Raw genomic sequence first — 21,186 nt, forward strand, 5'->3', positions numbered from 1 at the left:
CCGCTCGGCTCCGGCGCTGGGCAGCCCCGCCGGGCCCCGCCTCGGACCCGGCCCCCGGGAGCGGCGGCAGCGGCGGCCACATCCCCCGGGGCCGCCCCCGCCGGGCTGCCCTGCCCCGGCCCCTCCGTGCCCCGGACACCCCGGCACCGGGACCGGCACCGGGACCGGCTCCGGCGGGGATGGAGGCACCCCTGAGGCTGGGACCGGGCTGCTCCGGGGCTGCCACCGGGCTCCAACGGGCACACCGGCTCCTCCAGGAACGGGACACCCCCGGAACCGGGCTCCCCCCGGGGCTGGGGCCGTGTCCCCCCGCCCAGCACCCCCAGAGCTCCCGGCGAAGCACCCAAGGGTGCCGGGGGCCTCGGCGAGGGCAGGGGGCAGCAGCGGGGCGGTGGAGCGTTGGGAGCGGGTCGAGGGGGTCCCGGCCCCCCCCCCGCGGTCCCCCCGCAGCCCCGGTGCCAGCCCAGGGTGACTGGGAGGGGAGCAGATTGCGGGGAAATCGCGGGCACCGATGGCCTCATTTCCTGCAATATAAACCAGGTTTCCTGCGCTTCCTGCTCGGCCCCAGCCGGGGGGGGGGGCGAGGGGGAGCCCGGGCCCCCCACCCCTGCCTGGGGGGGTCGGCCTGGCTCGGCCCCAGCCGGGGCAGGATGGGTGGGGGGGCCGGCTCTCAGGGCAGTTTCCGCTCTGGCTGCACGACCCCCCCATCCCAGGGGCTGCAGCTCACCCTGTGCCCCTCACTGGGGGCAGCTGAGACCCCCCCGCCCGTACCCCGAAGCAGCCCAGAGCCCCCCAACACCCTCGGGCTCCCTCAGCCCGGGCAGCGAGTAGGGAGTTGTCCTCACCTGTGGCCCTGCCTGGAAAAACCTCGTTAACCCCAGCCAGGAAGAGGGTTAATTATGGCCCCCAGGGAAGGGGAGGGCAGCGCTGTGACCCCCCGGGCAGGGACACCCCGCCCCTGTCCCCCCCCATACTCGGCCCTGCCCTTGGGGGGGAATAAAACCCCCAGATTCAGATATTTTTATATAAAAAAGAGACACTATTTATTGCTCCAAACAAGTTCTGTGGTAACAGAGAACTAACAGGCTCATCACACCAAGCTGCCAGAGAGAGGGGCTTGTCCTCTGCACCCCAGGCCCCCCTATTAGGGACCCCAAAGGCCTCGGGGTGGGGTGGGGGGACAACCAGTGCCCCCCTGCAGCCCCAGAGTGCCGTGGGGATGGGCTGTGGAGTGACTGTGGGCAGGGGACGTGGGGCTGCCCCCGTAGTGTCCGAACAGTCCCTGGGGTGGGGGGGACATTTAAAACCCAACCAGGCCCGAGGGAACAGCCTGGAGGGGTTGGGGAGGGGGCCCAGCCACTCTCACATGAGGTATGTAACCAGGATGGGGGGGCTGCAGCCAGCACAGCCTCGGGGACACCCCCGGGGGGGGTGACAGGGACGTGGCTCAAGGCCAAGGCTCAGGAGCGCAACAGGCTGAGACAGAGCTCGGGGGGTGTCCCCCCTCCCGTGGGGTCGTGGTTCTCCCTGGGTGGCCCCAATGTCCCTGAAGCACCGGGTGCCATGGGTGCCAGCTCTGTGGCTGGGGGGCCACCGTGGCTGGGGGGACACGTGGCTGGGGGGACACGTGGCTGTCCCCAGCCTCAGCAGGACTTGACGGGGGGCCGGCGGCACGTCACGGGCAGCGGGAGCCTGTGCAGACCTGGGCAGAGGGAGAGTGTGAGAGCTGGAGGGGCACGGGGGACACCCCAGCACCAGCCCCGTGTCCCCACAGCCCCTCGTCCTCACCGAAGGCGCGGATGAGCTCGGCCTGCACGGCCCAGGAGACCCTTTTGACCAGGCACAGCGTGGTGAGCCCCGCGAAGCCCATGTTGTAGAGGAAGACGATGTAGAAGTTCCCCAACCAGTTGAAGCGGCCGAAATCCCCCAGGAGGTCGAAACGGGTGATCCCTGCCCAGGGGTGTGGGACACCGGTCAGGGCACCCCAACCCTGGGGACACCCCAGTCCCGGGGTCACCCCCATCCCTCCGGGGGCTCACCCAGTGTCCTGGAGAACACGGGCAGTGCCGAGCTGAGCACCAGCAGGGAGACACAGTTCCCGATGATCTGAGGAGAGGAAGGAGGGTTTGGGGGGGGCAGTGCTGCCTCAGGGACCCCCCCAGGCTGGGGAAGGGGCTCCCCAAATGCTGGAGAACCACCGGGGTCCTTCCCAGCACTGGGACGCTTTGTCCCCTCGCATGGGGACACCACGTGGTGCACTGTGGGGACGGGGGGTCCTGCACATCAGGGGGAGCCCGGGAGCCCCCCAAGCCCAGCCCGGAGCCCCCACCTTGGTGAGGGGGGTGTCCTGCCGCTCCGGGAGCAGGCGGGTGAAGAGGGGGGAGCTGTAGAAGCCCACGACAGAGGAGACCATCAGGTAGCTGTGGGGGGTGTTAAGGAGGAAAACAGGGTGGGATGGCCCTGGGGACAGTGTTGGGGACAAAAGGGACATCGCTGGGGACACAAGTGCCCGCTGGAAGGATACAAGATGAGGACGACCTGCAGGGCAGCTCCGAAGGAACCAAAGATGGAGAAGGAGACCTGGCCCAGGGACGCGTCCTGGGGGGAGAGGAGGGGCAGGTTGGGGGGAACAGTCCCCAGACCAGCGAGGGACGTGACCCCACAGTGCCCCGTCCCCCTGCCCGGGTACCTGGATGCCCCGTGGCATCGCGGCATCGTCCAGCAGCAGCTCCAGGACGTGGAAGCAGACGATGAGCACAGAAATGCCCTGGGAGGAGCAGGGAGGGGGGTGAGGGCAGTGGGGGGGGCAGGGGCGACCCCCAGCTCCCCTGGGTGCCAAGGGCCACTCACCGTCAGCGCCAGGAGGCCCAGCATGGCCAGGGGGTAGCCCAGGTTCCTCTGCCAGGGCGACGCTCGGTGCCGCAGCTCTGGGGGGGGATGTGCCCAGGTGAGAGGGGAGAAGAGCCCCCACCCCAGGGTGGGAGACTGAGGGGGCCCCAAGCTGCCAGGACAGGGGGTAACAGCCTCTACCCCATTTTCCATCCCACTCCCTCCACAGAGCACAGGCTGCTGGGGACACAGTGCTCCCAGTGCCAAGCTGGGAGGAATCCAGGTATCCTGGTCTTCCCCCCCGGGCTCCTCACCCAATTTCCTCCTCTTGCTCCGGATGGCAAAGAACTGCTCCTGCAGCAGCTCCATGTCCAGGTTCAGCCAGCAGGAAGCTTTGCCTGCCAGGGGGGACACACCGAGGGGCTCAGGGGGGCTGAATGCTCTCATGGGGGGGCACAGGGACCCCCAATCCACCCTGTGCTCCCCCTTCCCGTGCCGGGCACCCACCAGAGCGGATCCTGCGGGATACAGCAGCTTCCTCAAACCTCGTGCAGCTCAACTGCTCGTCCAGGTCTTCCAGGAGCTGGGGATGGGTGAGGAGCCCGTGAGCAGCCAGTGAGGGGGCATGAATGGCTCCCCATGGCCAGGGTGGGAGAGCAGGCAGCCCTGGGGACAGTCACACCCAGGCTGGGGCAGTGGGAGCAGGGAGGGGACACCTCCTCACCCGGGGTTTCACCAGCAGCTTCCCCGTGACGGTGAACATGGTGGAGAGGCCGAAGGGGGTGCACACTGTGGGGGGAGGAGAGGCTGAACAGGGGGGGTCCCAGCATCCTGCCCCTCCCAGTACCCCCAGAAGGGTCCTGGCTAGGGCGGGGGGCTCAGCCCTGCACAAGGACTCCTCCAGACCCCATTTGCAGAGAGCACCCCCTTCTCCCAGCTGGGCACCCCCGGGGACCTGCACCCAGAGCAGGATGGGCCACTGGGGCCAGGGAACCTCAGGGGGCATCCAACGACTTACACAGCAGAAGCAGCACACCAAAGAGGGAGATGCAGGAGTAGAGGTAGGGCAGGTAATATTCCCAGAGGTCTGTGGGGGTGGCAGGATCAGACCGGTGGCACCAGGCACCCCTTATCCCATTCAGTGCCAGGGCCTGATCCTGCCCCCCCCGGAGGTGGGAGACCCCCGGGCACCCCAGCAGCACCCACCATAGAGCGACTGGCGACTGGCAGCGTCGTTGCCCACGATGGCAGAGGCCACCCAGACCATGCCCAGCACCAGCAGCGTCAGCAGCAGCAGCACCACGGACGTCTCGTACACCCTGGCCATGATGCCCTGAGGGAGTGGGGTCAGTGTGGAGCCAGGGATGGGCACAGGGGGGGCATCCACAGGACCACCCACCTTCTTGGATCCTGCAAACCCCTCCGACTCGGTGAAGAAGTAGGCAAAGGGCATGAGGAACACGAGGGACAGGTTGGAGAAGAGGAAGATCAGGTTCCAGAGGCCTGGAGGAGGGAGAACAGCATGGGATGAGCACCCGGGGGGGGGGGTGAAGCCTGACCCACAGCCCTGGGGGCACTCACAGGGTCACCCCGTGCACCCACCATGGACAAGGGACCCGCTGAGCCACTGGATGTAGTAGTTGTGGGGGAAGGAGAGCAGCACCTCGTTGCTGATGATGGAGAAGGGCAGGAGGAGGACGGCGCCCAGTGCCACGGCCAGGGTGAAGGTGCAGAGCCCCAGCCTGCCAGAGGGACGAGTGTCACCCCCGGGTCAGGGCCTCTGGGGGTGCCACAGCCCAGCTGTGCCACCCAGTGTCAGCAGCACCCATGGGACACGGTGTCCCAGCTGAGGAAGGGGCAGAGTTTCAGGGAAAGGACAGATAGGAACTTACGCAATCCTGTTGACAGCAGCATCCTCGTCATCGTGCACTGCGGGGACAAAATCCCAAACCGAGGGGCTGGGGGAGGCAGGGCTGCCTGGAGCATCACTCCCTACCCCCTCCCCAACCTCCCACTGCTCTGAACAGAAACTCCTCCAGGGAACTGGGCTCTGCTCTCCCCTGGGGCAGCTGGTGGGTGCCCTGCAGGGACTGGTGTCACGGAAACCCGGGCTGTGGCAGGGCCAGAGAGGCTGAAAGTGAGGGAGAAACAACCCTAGGGAGGCTGAATGTGGCTGCCAAGGGCTGCCCAGCTCTCGTAGCTCCTACCTGCTGTGAAGTCCGTGTGCTTCTTGAAGTGGGTTATGATGAAGTGGCAGAGGATGTAGAGGCTGGCGAAGAGCAGGGCACAGATCTGCGGGCAGAGGAGCGTGGGCAGTGCAGGCAGGCCCGGAGGGCAGTGCCCCTACCCCAGCTCCTACCCCGGGCAATGCCCCAGGGCCCATCTACTTCACCCTATTTGTTTTTCCACTCCTGGCCCTGGTTACACCCCACCTGTGTGCTCAGCCCCATCCGTGCCCGGGGGCTGCACCCAGGGTTCGCCCATAGGTGCCCTCAGACTGCCACAGCACCCAGGCCAGGGGGCTGAGGACCCACACGGCAGCTCGAGGTCAGCCTGTGCTGGCAGAGCTGGAGATGAGACCCCGTGGGACACCCCTGAAGCGCCTGATCCCACAACCCTCGCTCCGCTGGCACCGGCACCCGGCAGAGCCACGGGAACAGCCTTGACTGCGGCGGCAAGGCCGGCCGTGGAGTCCCTCCCGCCCCCGGAACGCTGTGGAGTCCCTCCCGCCCCCGGAACGCTGTGGAGTCCCTCCCGCCCCCGGGACGCCGAGGTCACGCCGGAGCAGATGATGTGCAGGGAACACGGCGACCTTTCATCCCACCGGGGACGCGGCAGGGCGGGGAAAGGTCACCCGAACCCTCCACCTTGGCACAGGAGGAGCCAAGGCACCTCCCTCCTGCCCGGCCTGGGGGGACTCAGTTGGCTGGGGGTCCCCAGGATCTGCCCCCAGAGCTGGTCCAGCCCTGGACCCCCAAAGGGCAGCGTCCAGCGGGTCCTTCTGCTCCTCCTTCCACCCAGCGAAGGGGCTCAGATGGCAGGTCCCCTCCTACCATGGGCTGTACCCCAAAGCACAAAGCTCTGCCTGGCTGAGGGACCCCCAGCACCTCCTGCACGCAGGGAAGTTGGGCTGAGTGGGCTCCACACTGGCTGTGCCGAGCAAGGGGCTCCTGGGTGAGATGTGGCTCCCCAGGATTAGTGAGACCCAGGGCAGAGATGTTGGGGTTTGGCCACCAGGTCCTCCCTCTGGGCACTGAATTTGGCTGTGGCAAGATGGCCCTGGCACTACTGGTCACAGCCCCCCTGGTCACCCTGCAGGCAGCATCCTGAGGATCCTTGGGAGATGCCAGGATCAGGACACCCAGGTCATCAGCATCCCTGAGCCTGGGGCAGCAGGAACAGAGGAGCAGCTCCATCTGCCTCCCTCACCAGGGCCCAAGGGTCGTGGGGGCTCTGCAGGGCCCCTTCCCACTGACACCGAGCTGCTGGGGACAGGGACAGAGCCAGGAGCCTGGCACAGGGCTGGCCTGGCACAGGACCCCAGCCGGGACTGCCGGGGCTGGCAGAGGGTTCAAGGGGGGGCTCAGCAGGGCTCAGCCCCGGGACCCCGCTATCTGCGGGGCACACGCAGCCGCCGCGGCCCTGGCACCGATAAGGACCGGGCGTGGGGCACCGCCACAGCCGGGCCCCACAGCCGCCGCCGGGGATCCCACCCTCCCGCGGGGGGCTGCGAGCTCCCAGCCCCCTCCTCCCCACGTCTCCCCGCCACACCGGGCTCCTTCCCCCACCCGCCGCCCCTCACCGCGACCCCCGCGGGCACTCACGATGCACTCGCGGACCCTCTCGTGGAAGAGCTGCTCCCGCACGGCCAGCGCGTCCTGCTCCAGAGGGGCCATACCGCGGCCAGCATGGCCGGGCCGGGCCAGCAGGGCCGGAACAGACGCTCCGGTGCCGCCGTTCCGGTGCCGCCGTTCCGGGACAGACCCTCCGGTGCCACCGGGAAGCGCCGCTCGGAGCCCGTGGGGTCTGGCCCCGCCCCCTCGGCCCCGCCCCCCGGCCGGGCCCCGCTACAACGTATCCGCTCGGCCGGGATGAACGGGCCCGGCCGGCCCCGCCCCCCGCCTCCCATTGGCTCCGGGCCCTGAATGAAGCGCCGCTCATTGGTGGGCGGGCGGTGCGCCGCGCGCTGATAGGCTGAGCGCCCGCTGGCCGCTCCCACGGGGCAGCGGCCCCGGAGAAACCCCCCGGGATTAAGCGCAGGGATGGAGTTAATCCCGGGACACGGCTAATCCCGGGCGGGTTAATCCCGCAGGGGCCCAGGGGGAGAAGGGGAGGGCTCCCCAGCGCTGGGGGCAGCGGGCAGGGGCAGGGCAGGGCACCCCCTTCTCACAGAGGAGCCCGGCAGCACCCAGGGTGACCCCCAACCTGTAGCACCCAGTGATGGGGGGGCTTCACCCCCCAGGGAGGAGAGCAGGCGAAGGGGTGGCCAGTGCCAGCTCGGGCAAGAGTAGAGGCATGCCAGCCGCTTCACTGGGCACAGACAATAGGGACAGTCTGTTCCCATGGGATGGGGCCAGCCAGCCCAGGCGAGAGCGGGCGCTGACACAGAGGGTTTGTATCCGACACACTGGAGCTTCTCTTAAAGCCTTTTATTCACAGACACATGGAAAATCTGCATGATCACATCAGAAAGGACAGCACACCCCAAAACGCACCCAGTGCACAAGGAAGCTCAAGTGTTTGAAGCGGACATTTTGTGAACATGCGACAGCGACAGAAGGAACCCAGCTTTTAGTATTCCTCCCCTTCCTCCTCTCCCTCCCCTTCCACAGAATCCACCCCCACCTCCTCATAATCCTTCTCCAGGGCAGCCATATCCTCCCGGGCCTCCGAGAACTCGCCCTCCTCCATGCCCTCCCCCACGTACCAGTGCACGAACGCCCGCTTGGCGTACATCAGGTCAAACTTGTGGTCCAGGCGGGCCCAGGCCTCGGCGATGGCCGTGGTGTTGCTCAGCATGCACACGGCCCTCTGCACCTTGGCCAGGTCCCCCCCGGGCACCACCGTGGGCGGCTGGTAGTTGATGCCCACCTTGAAGCCCGTGGGGCAACCAGTCCACGAACTGGATGCTACGCTTGGTCTTGATGGTGGCGATGGCGGCGTGACGTCCTTGGGCACCACGTCCCCGCGGTACAGCAGGCAGCACGCCATGTACTTGCCGTGCCGGGGGTCGCACTTCACCATCTGGTTGGCCGGCTCGAAGCAGGCGTTGGTGATCTCGGCCACCGACAGCTGCTCGTGATAAGCCTTCTCGGCCGAGATGACGGGGGCGTAGGTGGCCAGCGGGAAGTGGATGCGGGGGTACGGCACCAGGTTGGTCTGGAACTCCGTCAGGTCCACGTTCAGGGCCCCGTCGAAGCGCAGCGAGGCCGTGATGGAGGACACGATCTGGCTGATGAGGCGGTTGAGGTTGGTGTAGGTGGGCCTCTCGATGTCCAGGTTGCGGCGGCAGATGTCGTAGATGGCCTCGTTGTCCACCATGAAGGCACAGTCGGAGTGCTCCAGGGTGGTGTGGGTGGTGAGGATGGAGTTGTAGGGCTCCACCACGGCCGTGGAGACCTGCGGGGCCGGGTAGATGGAGAACTCCAGCTTGGACTTCTTGCCATAGTCGACAGAGAGCCGCTCCATGAGCAGAGAGGTGAAGCCGGAGCCGGTGCCACCCCCGAAGCTGTGGAACACCAGGAAGCCCTGCAGCCCTGTGCACTGGTCAGCCTGGAAGAAGGGAAGAGGAAAACAAGACCAAACCATCAGTAATTCTCTATTTCAGCTGCTACCCTCGTAGCCCAGGATGGCAAATATTCACCCCAGGATCTCAGGCTCTGCTTCCAGCCACAGTGCCCTGTGATTTGTCATGACCAGCCCCCAAGGAAAGGGGTCTCTTCCTGCAGGGATCTGGGGACATTTAGCTTTCTCCTGTCACAACCCTGGCAGTCTGCTTGGGGGAAGGGGGAATCCACAAGAGCTGACCCAGCAAGAGTTAAACACTTGCACAGCTGCTCATAAGCAGTTGGTCAAGAGGGATCAGAGTGCAGATCAAGAAAAAATCTCACATGACCTTAAAAAAAGGGATGAAATAAGGTTTTCCCAGGGACAGAAATGACCCAAGCAGAAGGGAAATAAAGGGGCTAGTCCTGATCTTGACTTAAAGGATCCAGACCCCACAGGGAGCCACGGCTGGTGCAAGCTGACACATGACCCACAAGCACATCCAGACCCTAGGGGCATACATACCCTGAGCCATCCACATCCCACTGGGTGCCTACCCAGGGACATCTGGGGCTTCCCTTTGTCCCCAGACCCCCACCTGGAGTGGGACCACCCCACCATGGGCCGCTCACCAGCTTGCGGATGCGGTCGAGGACCAGGTCGATGATCTCCTTCCCGATGGTGTAGTGCCCGCGGGCGTAGTTGTTGGCCGCATCCTCCTTGCCCGTGATCAGCTGCTCGGGGTGGAAGAGCTGCCGGTACGTCCCCGTGCGCACCTCGTCTGTGGGGAGAGCCCCGGGCCCCGTCAGCACCCGGCGCCCGCTCCCACCGCCCGCCCCTCGCCCGCCCGCCGCCCCCCGCGCCCCCTCACCGATCACCGTGGGCTCCAGGTCCACGAAGACGGCCCGGGGCACGTGCTTGCCGGCCCCCGTCTCGCTGAAGAAGGTGTTGAAGGAGTCGTCCCCCCCCGCCGATGGTCTTGTCGCTGGGCATCTGCCCGTCGGGCTGGATGCCGTGCTCCAGGCAGTACAGCTCCCAGCAGGCATTGCCGATCTGCACGCCCGCTTGGCCCACGTGGATGGAGATGCACTCGCGCTGCGGGGGCACACGGCACCGGCTCACCCCCTCCGGCCCCTCCCTGGGCCACCCCGGCACCCCCCGGGCTGGCACCGAGCTGGGAAGGGCCCGGCCCCAGGGCTGGATGGGGCCAGATCCTGCCCGGACACACCCATTGCTCTGGGTCTGGGGGTGCACCCAGTGCAGGGGTGCTCAGCTCTGGGGGTCCCACCCTGCCCCACCTGGGAGCTCGGACTCTGCCTGATGGGGGATGGAGATCTCACACGGGGGGCCAAGCTCAGCCCCCCCAAACCTCTGTTGTGCCCCAACCTCCGGCTGAGCAGCACTGGGGCCGAGGAGAGAGGTGTGGGGGACACCCGTGTTTGGGGACTGACTGGAGGCACGAGTGGGCACAGCACCGGGGGTCCCGAGGCCCCGCAGCTGCCTCCATCTGCTCCCAAATGGCGCCCAGGGAGGACATTTTCCAGCCCGGCAGCCCGGGCAGGGCGAGGCTGGGGAGGAGGAAGAGGAGGAGGAGAAGGAAGTCAAGGGCAGCAGCGGGGCCGGGACTGCACCAGCTGACCCGAGACGGCGGGGATGGGCCGATGGCGTCACCGCCGGGGGGTCCCGCACATTCCCGGCCCCGCACCACCTGCTCCGCGCGTTCCTCCCGCCCGGCCGGGGGGGGTCGATCTGGGGCGGGCAGTGGCGGCGGGACGGGAGCCCCCCCAGGACTCAGCGGGCAGGATCGGCCCCGCGGGGACAGGAGGGGTTGGGGGCTCACGCAGGGAGGGGTGAGGTTGGGGAGGGGGGGGATTCGGGGCTGGATTTTGGGGGGAGAGGGCGAAGGCGGGGGAAGGGCGGGGCTGTGCCCCAAGCGAGGGGCGGGGCTGCGCCCCCGGCGCGCGCCTTCCCGCGCGCGGGAACGGTAACGGTCGGCTGGCCCCGCCCCCACCGGGGGGCTACCGGGGACCACGTGCGACCACCCCGGAGGTGCCGCATTCGGCCCCCCCTCTCGGACTGCTGTAACCCACCGAGGGGCGCTCCCCCCGGCAGAGACGGCACCCTCTGCCCCTGCTTAGAGCCCCCCAGCCCCTTCTCTACCCTCCCCAGCCCCTCTGTGCCCACCCACCGCTCCCGCTGTACCCCCAGCCCCTGCTGTGCCACCGAAGTCTGTCCCCCCACTCCTATATCCCCCCGCCCCTATTTCCTGTCCTTCCAAGTCTCTCCCCCCGCCACTCATTCGTCCTCTTCTCCACCCCCCTCCCATTCCCCCCCCCCCAATCCCCGCGCCCCCCAGCTCCAGCCCCTTCCTCCCCAGTCGTCCAGGCCCCCCCCCCGTGTGGCCAGCCCCCCCTCACCATGGTGGCTCGGTTACTCGTCCCGACAAGCAAAGAATCGACGCAAGTACCAGCTGCCGCCGCCCCCGGGCGCCCCCCTATATACCGACTGGGGGGGGCGGGCGAGCGCCCCCGCCCCGCGCTCCCATTGGTCGCTGCGCCCGCCCATCAGCGCCCTCACGCCGCCGATTGGCTGAGGCGAGTGGCGCGTTCCGCCTCCTCCCCGCTGCGGGGCTTTGGGGCCCCCCCCGTGGGGTGCAGACCACCCCCCATCCCCACCCCGGGCTCGCCAGGGGCTCCAGGTACGGGGTGGGGGGGTACCAGAGGGGGGGTCTGACCTTCCTGCGGTCCTCAGCCCCCCCCTCTTACTGCGCTGGCCGCGGAGGGGGGGGGGGCACGGCCATCCCCGCCCTCCCCTCTCCGCCGCCCCTCCCTCTCAGTGCAGCTCCGCTGCGGAGGAAAACTGCGACATGGGGGGGGTGCGGGGGGGGCCGGCACGTGCTGCCGCGCCCGGCGTGTTCCCCCCCCCCGTCCCTTTCCCGTCCCCAGGCCGTTAATCGGCTTCTGCGGACGGATCCCCCCCGCCCCATCTGCACTGCCCAGGCCCCCCCCCCCTCCCACCCCATCCCGGCTCATCCGCAACCCAGGGGTCCCTCCCAGCCCATCTGCAGCCTGGGGAGCCCCCCACCCCCAGCCCCCCCAGCCCATCTGTAGGGCTCAGCACCCCCCCGGCCCTTCCGCACCTCTGAGCACCCCCCCGGCCCATCTGCACCCCTTCATCCCACTGCGATGGGGGGCCCTGGTCCCCCCCGCTCGGTCTGCGCTTGGGGGGTGGGCAACCCTGTTCACAGGCTGGGCTTTATCTCAGCCGTGTCCGCAGCACCGGGACCCCCCTCCCTGCGTGGTCCCCCCTCCCCAGCCAGGCAGCCTCCCCGACTCCCCACCCCTGCCACGGGGGCCACCGCGACGCCCATGAAAGAGGGGGATGTGCTGTGGTCCCCCCGTGTCCCCCCCCCCCTTCGCTCGGAGCAGTTCCCTGCCCGGCTGTGAGGCCGCAGGGAGCACCGAGGGGGGGGGTGGGGGGAGTAATGAGGGGCGAGCCAAGGGGGGGGCCATCCCCCCCCTCCCTCCGCATCTAATCCCCGGAGCTATTTGCTCCCAATAATCCGCCTTCCTGTTTTGCCAAGAGCTTTGCGGAAAACCCAGCGGCCCCTTCGGCAGCACACGCTGCTGGGGCGGTGTGTGTGTGGGGGGGGAACCTGCAACAGCCCCCCCGCCCGCCCAGCAGAGCCCCCCCGGGCCGGGGTGACCCCCAGCCGGGGGTGTTGCGGCAGCAGCGGCCGCAGCCGCAGCGCTGACGTGGCTCTCGCCATTCGCCTCCCCGGCCGCGTGGCCGCTCCGGCCCCGCCGCTCCCCCCCTTCCCCCGGCCAGGAAGGGGCTGTTCCCCCCCCTGCCTGGGCCTGGCCGCTCCGGGCTCCCACCCCGCTCTGGGGCCGGGGGTCCCCGATGGCGCCCGGGGGTCCGCGGGGCTCCCCCAGCGATGCCAACGTGGCGCCCGCTCCTGGCAGAGCCGCTCCCAGTCCGGCTCATCGGTGTTTGTGGAGGGGGTGTTCCGGGAAGGGGGGGTCATGTCCCGCTCATCACACCCCCCCCCCCCCAACCTCCCTGCTCATCGCGTCGCCTCTGGGACGGTGTCACAGCAGCGTTTTGGGTGGCTCAGACAATCACCGGCAAAAGCCGCTGGAATGTTAAAAGTGAAAGTGCGACAAAATTCTTCGGCGACTTCCCCCTCCCTCCCCTCCCGTGTGACTCACTCGATGGTCAAAAAGCACGCGGAGAAAAACTGTGCTAAAATCGAAAATCAATCAATCCAAAAGCGAAATAAAACCAAACGTTACCTAAGCGGAGGGCCGGGGATGGAGAAAAGAAGGATAAGGATACAAAGGAAAAAGAGGCTCCTGCTGAGTCACAAGGGGCAGAGTGGATCCCCCCCCCCCCATTGCCAAACTGAGCCCTGGACTTGACCAGTGTGTAAGCCTGAAGGTTTAGCAGCACTTAAACGTAACCCACAGCTCAATTTAAATAATTTAACAAAAGATTCACAGAGAATTTATCACAAGCACAATAGTAACTCACTCAGGGGTCTATTTTACTTACAAGCCTGACGTATTTAACAACGTGAGAGCAACGTTCCTGGGACATTCGCTGTGGAATATTCACCCTCACGTGCACACACCCACCTGGGCAGGTGTAAATAGCTGTGAAAAATCCACCCCGAGTTCAGTTCTCCAGCTCTGAGGGAGGTGCTGGTCAGATCCTGCTGGGGCCCAGGTGAACCCGGAGGGTCTCAGTCAGGACCCACCGGTTACAACATTGCCAGAGTTGACTTTAGTCATTGTAATTTTCCATCCTGGCCCTGACCCGGGGTCAGGAACTTCCTCTGAAAGTCTGGTAACAAAAACTGTTGTTGCACTTGGGTTGCTCCCCGGTAGGAAGTGTCAGTTCCCAAGGCTGTTCCCTAAAATCCAGGAGCTCGTTAGACAGTGTGAGTTCCTGGGAACGGACAGTGCTGCTGAGAGGCTCAAGAAGAGCTCGGCCCAGGTGCTGCTCTGGGCCTAACAGAGGCATTTCTGAGCTCACAGTGCAGCCCAAGGGGGGGGGATGCACCACACAAATGGGGGTCCCAGGGGTCCCTCACCTCCCCCCCTCACTGCAGCATCTGCTCAAGTTTCACCGAGTGTTCAACTTCCCCTTCATTATTTATCTCCCAGCAGAGCCCCGAGGCAGCAGCAGAGGGGAGGGTGAGGAGGCTCCCCCCTGCCTGGGGAGGAGCTACCACCAGATTCCCCCTCCCCCAAAATGACCGGGGCCAACCCAGCCCACTCCTCACCCCTGCAGAAGGAGCCAGCAGGACTTCAGGACACACCACGGGTGGGGCTGGGGGGAGCCTCGTGCATCCCTGGACCCCCAGCGAGGTGAAGGGACCCCTCTCATCCCCCGGGCTCCCACCCGTGGTAAGGAGGACACCCCACCCTTCTCCAGGGGCAGCGCAGCCCCTCCCCTGCCCAGGCAGGAGAGACACAAAAGGCTCCTGCCAGCGTGGGAGGGGTTTTACAGATCCCCAGCCCCCTCCCCCCGGAGCTAAACCCACCCCACTGGGCTCACTCGGCTCCCGCTCCTAAGAAAACCCAACTGCCACCCCCCACTCCCTCCACCCTTGGGGCATGGGGGGGAAATGCCCAGCCAGATGGGGAGGTAGGACCAGTTTGGGCAGCACAGGTTTGGCAGGACCAGTTTGGGGGGGCTGCGGGGTGCCAGGCTCACCACAGACCCCCAGGGCAGTGCTGTGTGCTTTTGGGGACAGTGTGTAAAGCCTGGGAGGGAGAGGGACAGCTCAGGGAGCAAAGACACCAGAGCCAGGGAATGCTTTTTATTCAGACCCACGGGAGAGGACGGGTGGGTCCGTCACAGACTTTTCCATTGAAGCACAGACCATTGACAGGACAGAGCGCGGCACACACGGCTACAGACCCCGGGGGGGCCTCAACTAATTCATGTTCCCTGTTCCAGCAGCACCCTCGAGAGTTTAGTATTCCTCCCCTTCCTCCTCTCCCTCCCCTTCCACAGAATCCACCCCCACCTCCTCGTAATCCTTCTCCAGGGCAGCCATATCCTCCCGGGCCTCCGAGAACTCGCCCTCCTCCATGCCCTCCCCCACGTACCAGTGCACGAACGCCCGCTTGGCGTACATCAGGTCAAACTTGTGGTCCAGGCGGGCCCAGGCCTCGGCGATGGCCGTGGTGTTGCTCAGCATGCACACGGCCCTCTGCACCTTGGCCAGGTCCCCCCCGGGCACCACCGTGGGCGGCTGGTAGTTGATGCCCACCTTGAAGCCCGTGGGGCACCAGTCCACGAACTGGATGGTGCGCTTGGTCTTGATGGTGGCGATGGCGGCGTTGACGTCCTTGGGCACCACGTCCCCGCGGTACAGCAGGCAGCACGCCATGTACTTGCCGTGCCGGGGGTCGCACTTCACCATCTGGTTGGCCGGCTCGAAGCAGGCGTTGGTGATCTCGGCCACCGACAGCTGCTCGTGATAAGCCTTCTCGGCCGAGATGACGGGGGCGTAGGTGGCCAGCGGGAAGTGGATGCGGGGGTACGGCACCAGGTTGGTCTGGAACTCCGTCAGGTCCACGTTCAGGGCCCCGTCGAAGCGCAGCGAGGCCGTGATGGAGGACACGATCTGGCCTATCAGCCTGTTGAGGTTGGTGTAGGTGGGCCGCTCGATGTCCAGGTTGCGGCGGCAGATGTCATAGATGGCCTCGTTGTCCACCATGAAGGCACAGTCGGAGTGCTCCAGGGTGGTGTGGGTGGTGAGGATGGAGTTGTAGGGCTCCACCACGGCCGTGGAGACCTGCGGGGCCGGGTAGATGGAGAACTCCAGCTTGGACTTCTTGCCATAGTCGACAGAGAGCCGCTCCATGAGCAGGGAGGTGAAGCCGGAGCCGGTGCCGCCCCCGAAGCTGTGGAACACCAGGAAGCCCTGCAGCCCTGTGCACTGGTCAGCCTGGAAGAAGAGACAAAGGCGGGGGGGGAGGAGATGACATGTTTATTCTGGGCAGCAGAAGTTGCTCCTTCCTCTCTGTGGCCTCACAAGGCCATCTGGGGGGTTTCCAGCTGCAGAGCAGGAGCCACCAGGATGGGTGACAGGGTGGCCCTCACTCCACCTGTGGGGCACTGACTCATGGTGAATCCCCCAGGGAAGGCCCTTGGCCACCAGGGTGGGCCAGAGGCACCTCACAGGGCAGCGGGGGTGCCACCAGCTCAGCGGCAGCGCAGGGACAAGTTTGGGCACTGAGGCGTGGCACGGCCACATGGCTCTGGGAGGGACCGGCCCGGGGCCGCCAGTCTCCACCGCACGCAGCTGGACTCGGCCGCGGCGGGAGCCAAGAGGGAACAAAGAGGGAATTGCCGAGCTCAGCACCGGCGGCGCCCGGGGCTGTGGAGCGGCTCCAGCGGCAGCTGCGTCCCACTGCCGGCCAATGGCAGCCACTGCACAACAGGATTAACATTAATTAATAAATTAAATCTAAACCCAGCCCAGCGAGTCGGGAGGGGAGGGTGAGACAGAACGGAGGCTTTGTCCTCGCTCGCCACCTGCACCCCCCGAGCCCCTACCAGCTTGCGGATGCGGTCGAGGACCAGGTCGATGATCTCCTTCCCGATGGTGTAGTGCCCGCGGGCGTAGTTGTTGGCCGCATCCTCCTTGCCCGTGATCAGCTGCTCGGGGTGGAAGAGCTGCCGGTACGTCCCCGTGCGCACCTCGTCTGTGGGGAGAGCCCCGGGCCCCGTCAGCACCCGGCGCCCGCTCCCACCGCCCGCCCCTCGCCCGCCCGCCGCCCCCCGCGCCCCCTCACCGATCACCGTGGGCTCCAGGTCCACGAAGACGGCCCGGGGCACGTGCTTGCCAGCCCCCGTCTCGCTGAAGAAGGTGTTGAAGGAGTCGTCCCCCCCGCCGATGGTCTTGTCGCTGGGCATCTGCCCGTCGGGCTGGATGCCGTGCTCCAGGCAGTACAGCTCCCAGCAGGCATTGCCGATCTGCACGCCCGCTTGGCCCACGTGGATGGAGATGCACTCGCGCTGCGGGGGCACACGGCACCGGCTCAGCCCCTCCGGCCCCTCCCTGGGCCACCCCGGCATCCCCCGGGCTGGCACCGAGCTGGGAAGGGCCCGGCCCCAGGGCTGGATGGGGCCAGATCCTGCCCGGACACACCCATTGCTCGGGGTCTGGGGGTGCACCCAGTGCAGGGGTGCTCAGCTCTGGGGGTCCCACCCTGTCACGTGACCGTCACCCCACATCCCCCCGGAGATGGGATCCTGCCCGTTGGGGGATGGGGAGCTCAGCGCTTGCGGCTCATCTCGCTCCGAGCACTGAACCGCCCCCAGGCTGGCACAGGGAGCCCCGAGGGTCCCATCCTGCCCCACCCGGCTCTGGGGAGAACCAACAGCGTCTCCCTGGGGCTCAGCAGCAGAGATTCCTCCTGCCCACCCGGTCCCAGTTGAACCAGGGCCACGCCCAGTGCCGGACTGGGGGGGCCCCATCCTGCCGCGTCTCATCGTCTGGTGCGGGATGAGCTGCTCAGCACCGGGGGGGCCCATTCCTTACCGGGGGGCCCGTTCTGCCCCGTTAAACCGGGGCCACGCCCAGCGCAGAGCCAGGGCTCAGCCCCAGGGGCAGGGGGGGTCTGTCCTGTCCGGTTTAACGGGAGCCACGCCCAGTGAGGGACGGAGGCTCGGGACTGAGAGAAGGGCCCGATCCTGCCTTGTCCGAACGGTGCCACGCCCAGTACGGGCTCAGCCCCGGGGACCCATCCCGCCCCGTTTAACGGGAGCCAAGCCCGATGGGAGCTCAGTACTGGCTCCCAGGGGTCTCATCCTGCCCGGTTTAACGGGAGCCACGCCCGGTGCAGATTCGGGGCAAGGTCCAGGGGGGTCCCATCCTGCCCGGTTTAACGGGAACCACGCCCGGTGCGGTACCGGGGATCAGGGCTAGGGCCCCATCCTGGCTGGTTTAACGGGAGCCACGCCCGATGGAAGCTCAGTGCTGAGTCCCAGAGGCCCCATCCTGCCCGGTTTAACGGGAGCCACGCCCGGTGCGGGCTCGGGGGAGGCAGAAAGATCTTCCAGCGCCATTTAACGGGAGCCGCATTCGGGTCTGGGTCCCGGGAGACCCTTTTTACCCGGTGTAACGGGAGCCACGCCCGGTGCGGGATCAGTCCCAGAGCCGGAGACTCATCCCGGGCGGGGGAGGGGAGGGAGGGGGAGGGAGAGAAAAGATCGGGGGAACGGAGACCAAGGGGCTTGGGGAGCGGGGACAACGGCGGGACGGGGACCCGGGGGACGGGAATCGGGGACAATGACGGGAGGGTGGGGATGGGGACCGGGGTAAACGACGGATCCAGGGGGGATGGGACCGGCGGGGATGGGAACGAGGGACGACGACGGGTCTGAGGAAACAGGGACCGTGGGAATAGGGCCGGGGGACAAGGGCGGTACCGGGGCCCCCCCGCGCCCCCCTCACCATGGCGGCGGTCGGTCCGGGGTGGTCTCACAGCCCGACGCTGAGGCGGTCGATGTAAGAGGCGCGACGGAGCGCGGGGCTCGGTGCGGGGCTTTATAGCGGCGGCGGGGCGGGGCGGGCGGCGGGGCCGGGGGGGGGGGCGGCGGCGGCCATTGGGCGCCCGGGATGAGGTAATGCCCCCCCGCAGCCGCAGACAAAGGCCGGGTGTTGCGGGGGGGGGGCCCGGGGGCTGCGGCGGCCACGGCCCGGCCCCGCCGCTGCCTCCCGCCCGCCGCTGGCGGGGCCCGGCTGTGTCCTTGGCCCCGTCCCTGCCGCGTTCCGGCCGCCGATCTTGGCCGAGCCACCGGTCACTCCCGGGTCCCAATCCCCCCCCGGTCCCCATCCCCCACGTCCCGCTGTTGTTCACGATCCTGTCTCCGCTCCCGCCCCGCTCTCGGCCCCGGGGATGAGCCCGCACCGCCCGTGGCTCTCGTTACACCGGGCAGGGCCACGCCCTGGTCCCCATCGCCGGGGACGCCGGCGAGCCCTTGTGTGGCCACTGCGCTGGCTCCCGGTTCTCCTCGGCCACACCCCGATCCCTGTCCCCCACCACCCATCCTGTTGTTCCCCATCCCCTGTCACGCTCCGGTCCCCATCCCCAGCCACGCCCCGGTCCCCATCCTCAGGGACACTGTCCCCATCCTCAGGGACACTGTCCCCATCCCTGGCCGTGCCACAGTGCCCTGGTTCCCAGGCACATCCCCACCGTGGCCCGGTGCCCGTCCCGGCCCTTTCCCGGCCGTGCCCAGCCCTCCCCAGCCCTCCCAGTGCTTCTTTGTCTGTGCGGGCAGTGGGAACCGGCCCCGCGGGGCCCAACCGGGGGGACAAAGCGCCATCCCCTCGGGCAGCTGGGGACAAGAAAGGCCGGGGGGGGGGCTGGGACAGCGGGGGGACGCAGGGGACAAAGCCCCCCGCGCAGTTTTGGGCTGGGGGCTCGGGAGGAGTGGCAGCTGCTCTGTGGCAGCTGGTGGGGGGGACACAGCTGGGACACGGGGACACGCGGCCCTCGGCCACCCCTCCATCTGCTGCAGCCCCTGCACAGCCTCCCAGGCCACCAGCCCCACAGCCCTGGGGGTGCCCCCTCCCTGGGGGGCTTCCACCTCTCGTTTGTCCTTCCACAGCCCACAGAGGCAGCGGGTGGGTGCCGGGGGTCGTCCCCCCGAGGTGGGGGGGCTGCGGGGGGCTCAGTCCCTGCAGAGGGGTGACCCCAAACCCCGTGTCCCCAGCTGCTGCAGGAGGAGCTGCCAGGACCCCCCCTCCCTGCCGAGAAATCACTTCTTTTTTTGTGCCTTTCCCACATGATGCAGATTTCTGTGCAGCTCCAGGTTCCCACGTTCCCACTGCCACCCCTCTGTTCCCACTGCCAGCCCCGTGCCCCCACTGCCAGCCCCCTGCCCCCACTGCCAGCCCCACATCTCTGCCTGTCCCGTGTTTTTGGGGTGCTGCTGGGGCTGCAGGGCTGCAGACAAAGAAGGGCTGGGATTTGGGCATCGCCCACCAGAACAAAGGGTTGGGCGGCCCCGGCTGCTCCGAGTGGAGGAAAACTGGGAGATTTGTCTTTCCCCGGGCTGGTCCCCGAGGCAAACGGGGGTTTTGGGGGCCCTTTTCCAAGAAGCAGCTCATCCCCCAGCCCTGACCCCACTGTGGATCCTCTCCTGCGTGGGAAAAACCTCCTGCCTTTGTCCCCCCGGGCTCTCAGCACCGGTGTGGGGCCTGGCAGGGCACACCCGGGGTGTCCCAAGTGACCCCAAGGCTGGAGGTTTTGGGGGCTCACAGCAGCCCCCACCTCGGGGACCCCTCTCCAAGCTAAGGAGGGTCCCCACACATCCCACCCCCCAGGCTGTGGGCAGGGGGTGCCACACGGGGCAGTGACTCAGCCCCCCTGGGTGATTTGGGGTGCAGGGTGCTGGGGTCCCTCAGGTGCCCCCCAGCCCCCTCCCATCTCCTTGGGTATGGAAAACCCCCCGGCCCCACACCCAGCGCTGCCAGGCAACTGGCGGGGTTGCCAGGAGACCGGTTGCTAGGAGACAGGCTGGGACCCCCCCTCGCCTCCCCCTTCCCCAGCATCCATCCTGGGGCCTGGCACTGGGGGGTACCGGGACATGGGGCTGGGGTCCCACCACTGCCTGGCCTGGTTGTGATGGGGGGGCACCACCCCCGGCCCCCCCCCCCCCAGTGCCTGATCCCTCTGCTGTGCTGAGGGGGGCACACGAACCCCGGGGGGGCCCCAGTGCCCACCCCACTGCACCCCGACATGGGGGACACCCCCGACATCCAGCCCAACGTGTGCTGGTGGGGGGGGGGTCTGGCCCGGCTCCCGGCCCCCCCTCCCTTCCCCCCCAGGTCCTTCCCATCCTCCCGTGCTCTGTTGACTGTTGGTAGCAACGCCGGCGGCTCCTGGTGACGGTCGCTGTCCATCCCCCTTCCCCCCCCCATATCCACCCCCCCCCACATCACCAACAGGCAGGGCAGGCCCTTGGGCACATCGGGCCCCCCCCGTCTGCACAGAGCCCCCATGGCTGCCCCCCCCGGGCTCCCAGAGCCAGCGTCTCCTCACGTTTGGGCTGATTTCCCAGCTGCTGGACTCCTGCCCGTGGCACAGCCAACGTTCCCGGCCTCCCCCAGTTCAGGCCCTTCCTGAGGGTCCCAAACTGGTGACCTCGAACCCCACGACCAGGACACACCGTCCTCAGGGGCTGGGGGGTCCCAGCTCCATCAGGGGGGTCGTGGCTCAGGGGTGACATCCCAGACACCGGCTGCTGCTATTTTTAGCCTGTTTTCCCGCAGAGCTCGGCTCTGTCTGTCTGTCTGTCCGTCTTCTGCCACCATCGATGTGACAGGTTCATTCAGACGGAGAGACAGGGCAGCTCGGTGGGGGGGCTGCTCTGCTCCGGGGGGCTGGATGAGGCCCTGGCACGTTGAGGGGGCCCCCCCGCCCCCCCGGCTGGCTCAGGGTAGGACTGAGGGGATGGAGGGACAGGGAGGTGCCCCCCGGAGGTGGTGACACCACCCCCCACCCCTGCCTGCGACCCCTCCACGAAGGGCAGGGCGAGGGACCCCCAACCCCGGTGCTG

General features: G+C 67.6%; 3 protein-coding genes across 4 annotated transcripts; all 3 read right to left on the reverse strand.

Moving 5' to 3' along the window:
- Positions 1-1,018: 1,018 nt before the first annotated feature.
- Positions 1,019-6,881, reverse strand: LMBR1L (limb development membrane protein 1 like). 2 transcript variants are annotated; one of them, XM_051771472.1, is made up of 17 exons: positions 6,654-6,880; positions 5,037-5,121; positions 4,722-4,758; positions 4,432-4,571; positions 4,229-4,332; positions 4,036-4,162; positions 3,848-3,916; positions 3,554-3,618; positions 3,337-3,412; positions 3,144-3,227; positions 2,851-2,927; positions 2,690-2,767; positions 2,525-2,598; positions 2,330-2,420; positions 2,040-2,106; positions 1,789-1,950; positions 1,019-1,702 (listed from the first exon to the last, which is right to left on the reverse strand). In XM_051771472.1, the coding sequence occupies exons 1-17, from the start codon at positions 6,723-6,725 to the stop codon at positions 1,644-1,646; spliced, it is 1,467 nt and encodes a 488-aa protein (XP_051627432.1). In that variant the 5' UTR covers positions 6,726-6,880; the 3' UTR covers positions 1,019-1,643. The 2 variants fall into 2 exon arrangements, with proteins under 2 accessions (XP_051627432.1, XP_051627431.1); XM_051771471.1 differs by having other exon boundaries at positions 4,036-4,332; positions 6,654-6,881.
- A 582-nt stretch (positions 6,882-7,463) lies between these two features.
- On the reverse strand, positions 7,464-11,069 carry TUBA1B (tubulin alpha 1b). The gene is given in 7 exon segments (XM_051771474.1): positions 7,464-7,938; positions 7,940-7,992; positions 7,995-8,601; positions 9,228-9,376; positions 9,467-9,563; positions 9,565-9,690; positions 11,013-11,069. Coding segments are annotated over 7 exon segments (1,353 nt in total). The 5' UTR covers positions 11,016-11,069; the 3' UTR covers positions 7,464-7,620.
- Positions 11,070-14,406: 3,337 nt separating this feature from the next.
- TUBA1A (tubulin alpha 1a) lies at positions 14,407-18,195 on the reverse strand. Its single transcript, XM_051771473.1, has 4 exons — positions 18,074-18,195; positions 16,410-16,632; positions 16,171-16,319; positions 14,407-15,559 (listed from the first exon to the last, which is right to left on the reverse strand). The coding sequence occupies exons 1-4, from the start codon at positions 18,074-18,076 to the stop codon at positions 14,579-14,581; spliced, it is 1,356 nt and encodes a 451-aa protein (XP_051627433.1). The 5' UTR covers positions 18,077-18,195; the 3' UTR covers positions 14,407-14,578.
- Between the last annotated feature and the right edge of the window lie 2,991 nt (positions 18,196-21,186).

Source organism: Manacus candei, unplaced genomic scaffold, assembly GCF_025592945.1.
Source record: "Manacus candei isolate 608988 ecotype Guabito, Panama unplaced genomic scaffold, ASM2559294v1 h1tg000134l, whole genome shotgun sequence".
Lineage (NCBI taxonomy): Eukaryota > Metazoa > Chordata > Aves > Passeriformes > Pipridae > Manacus > Manacus candei.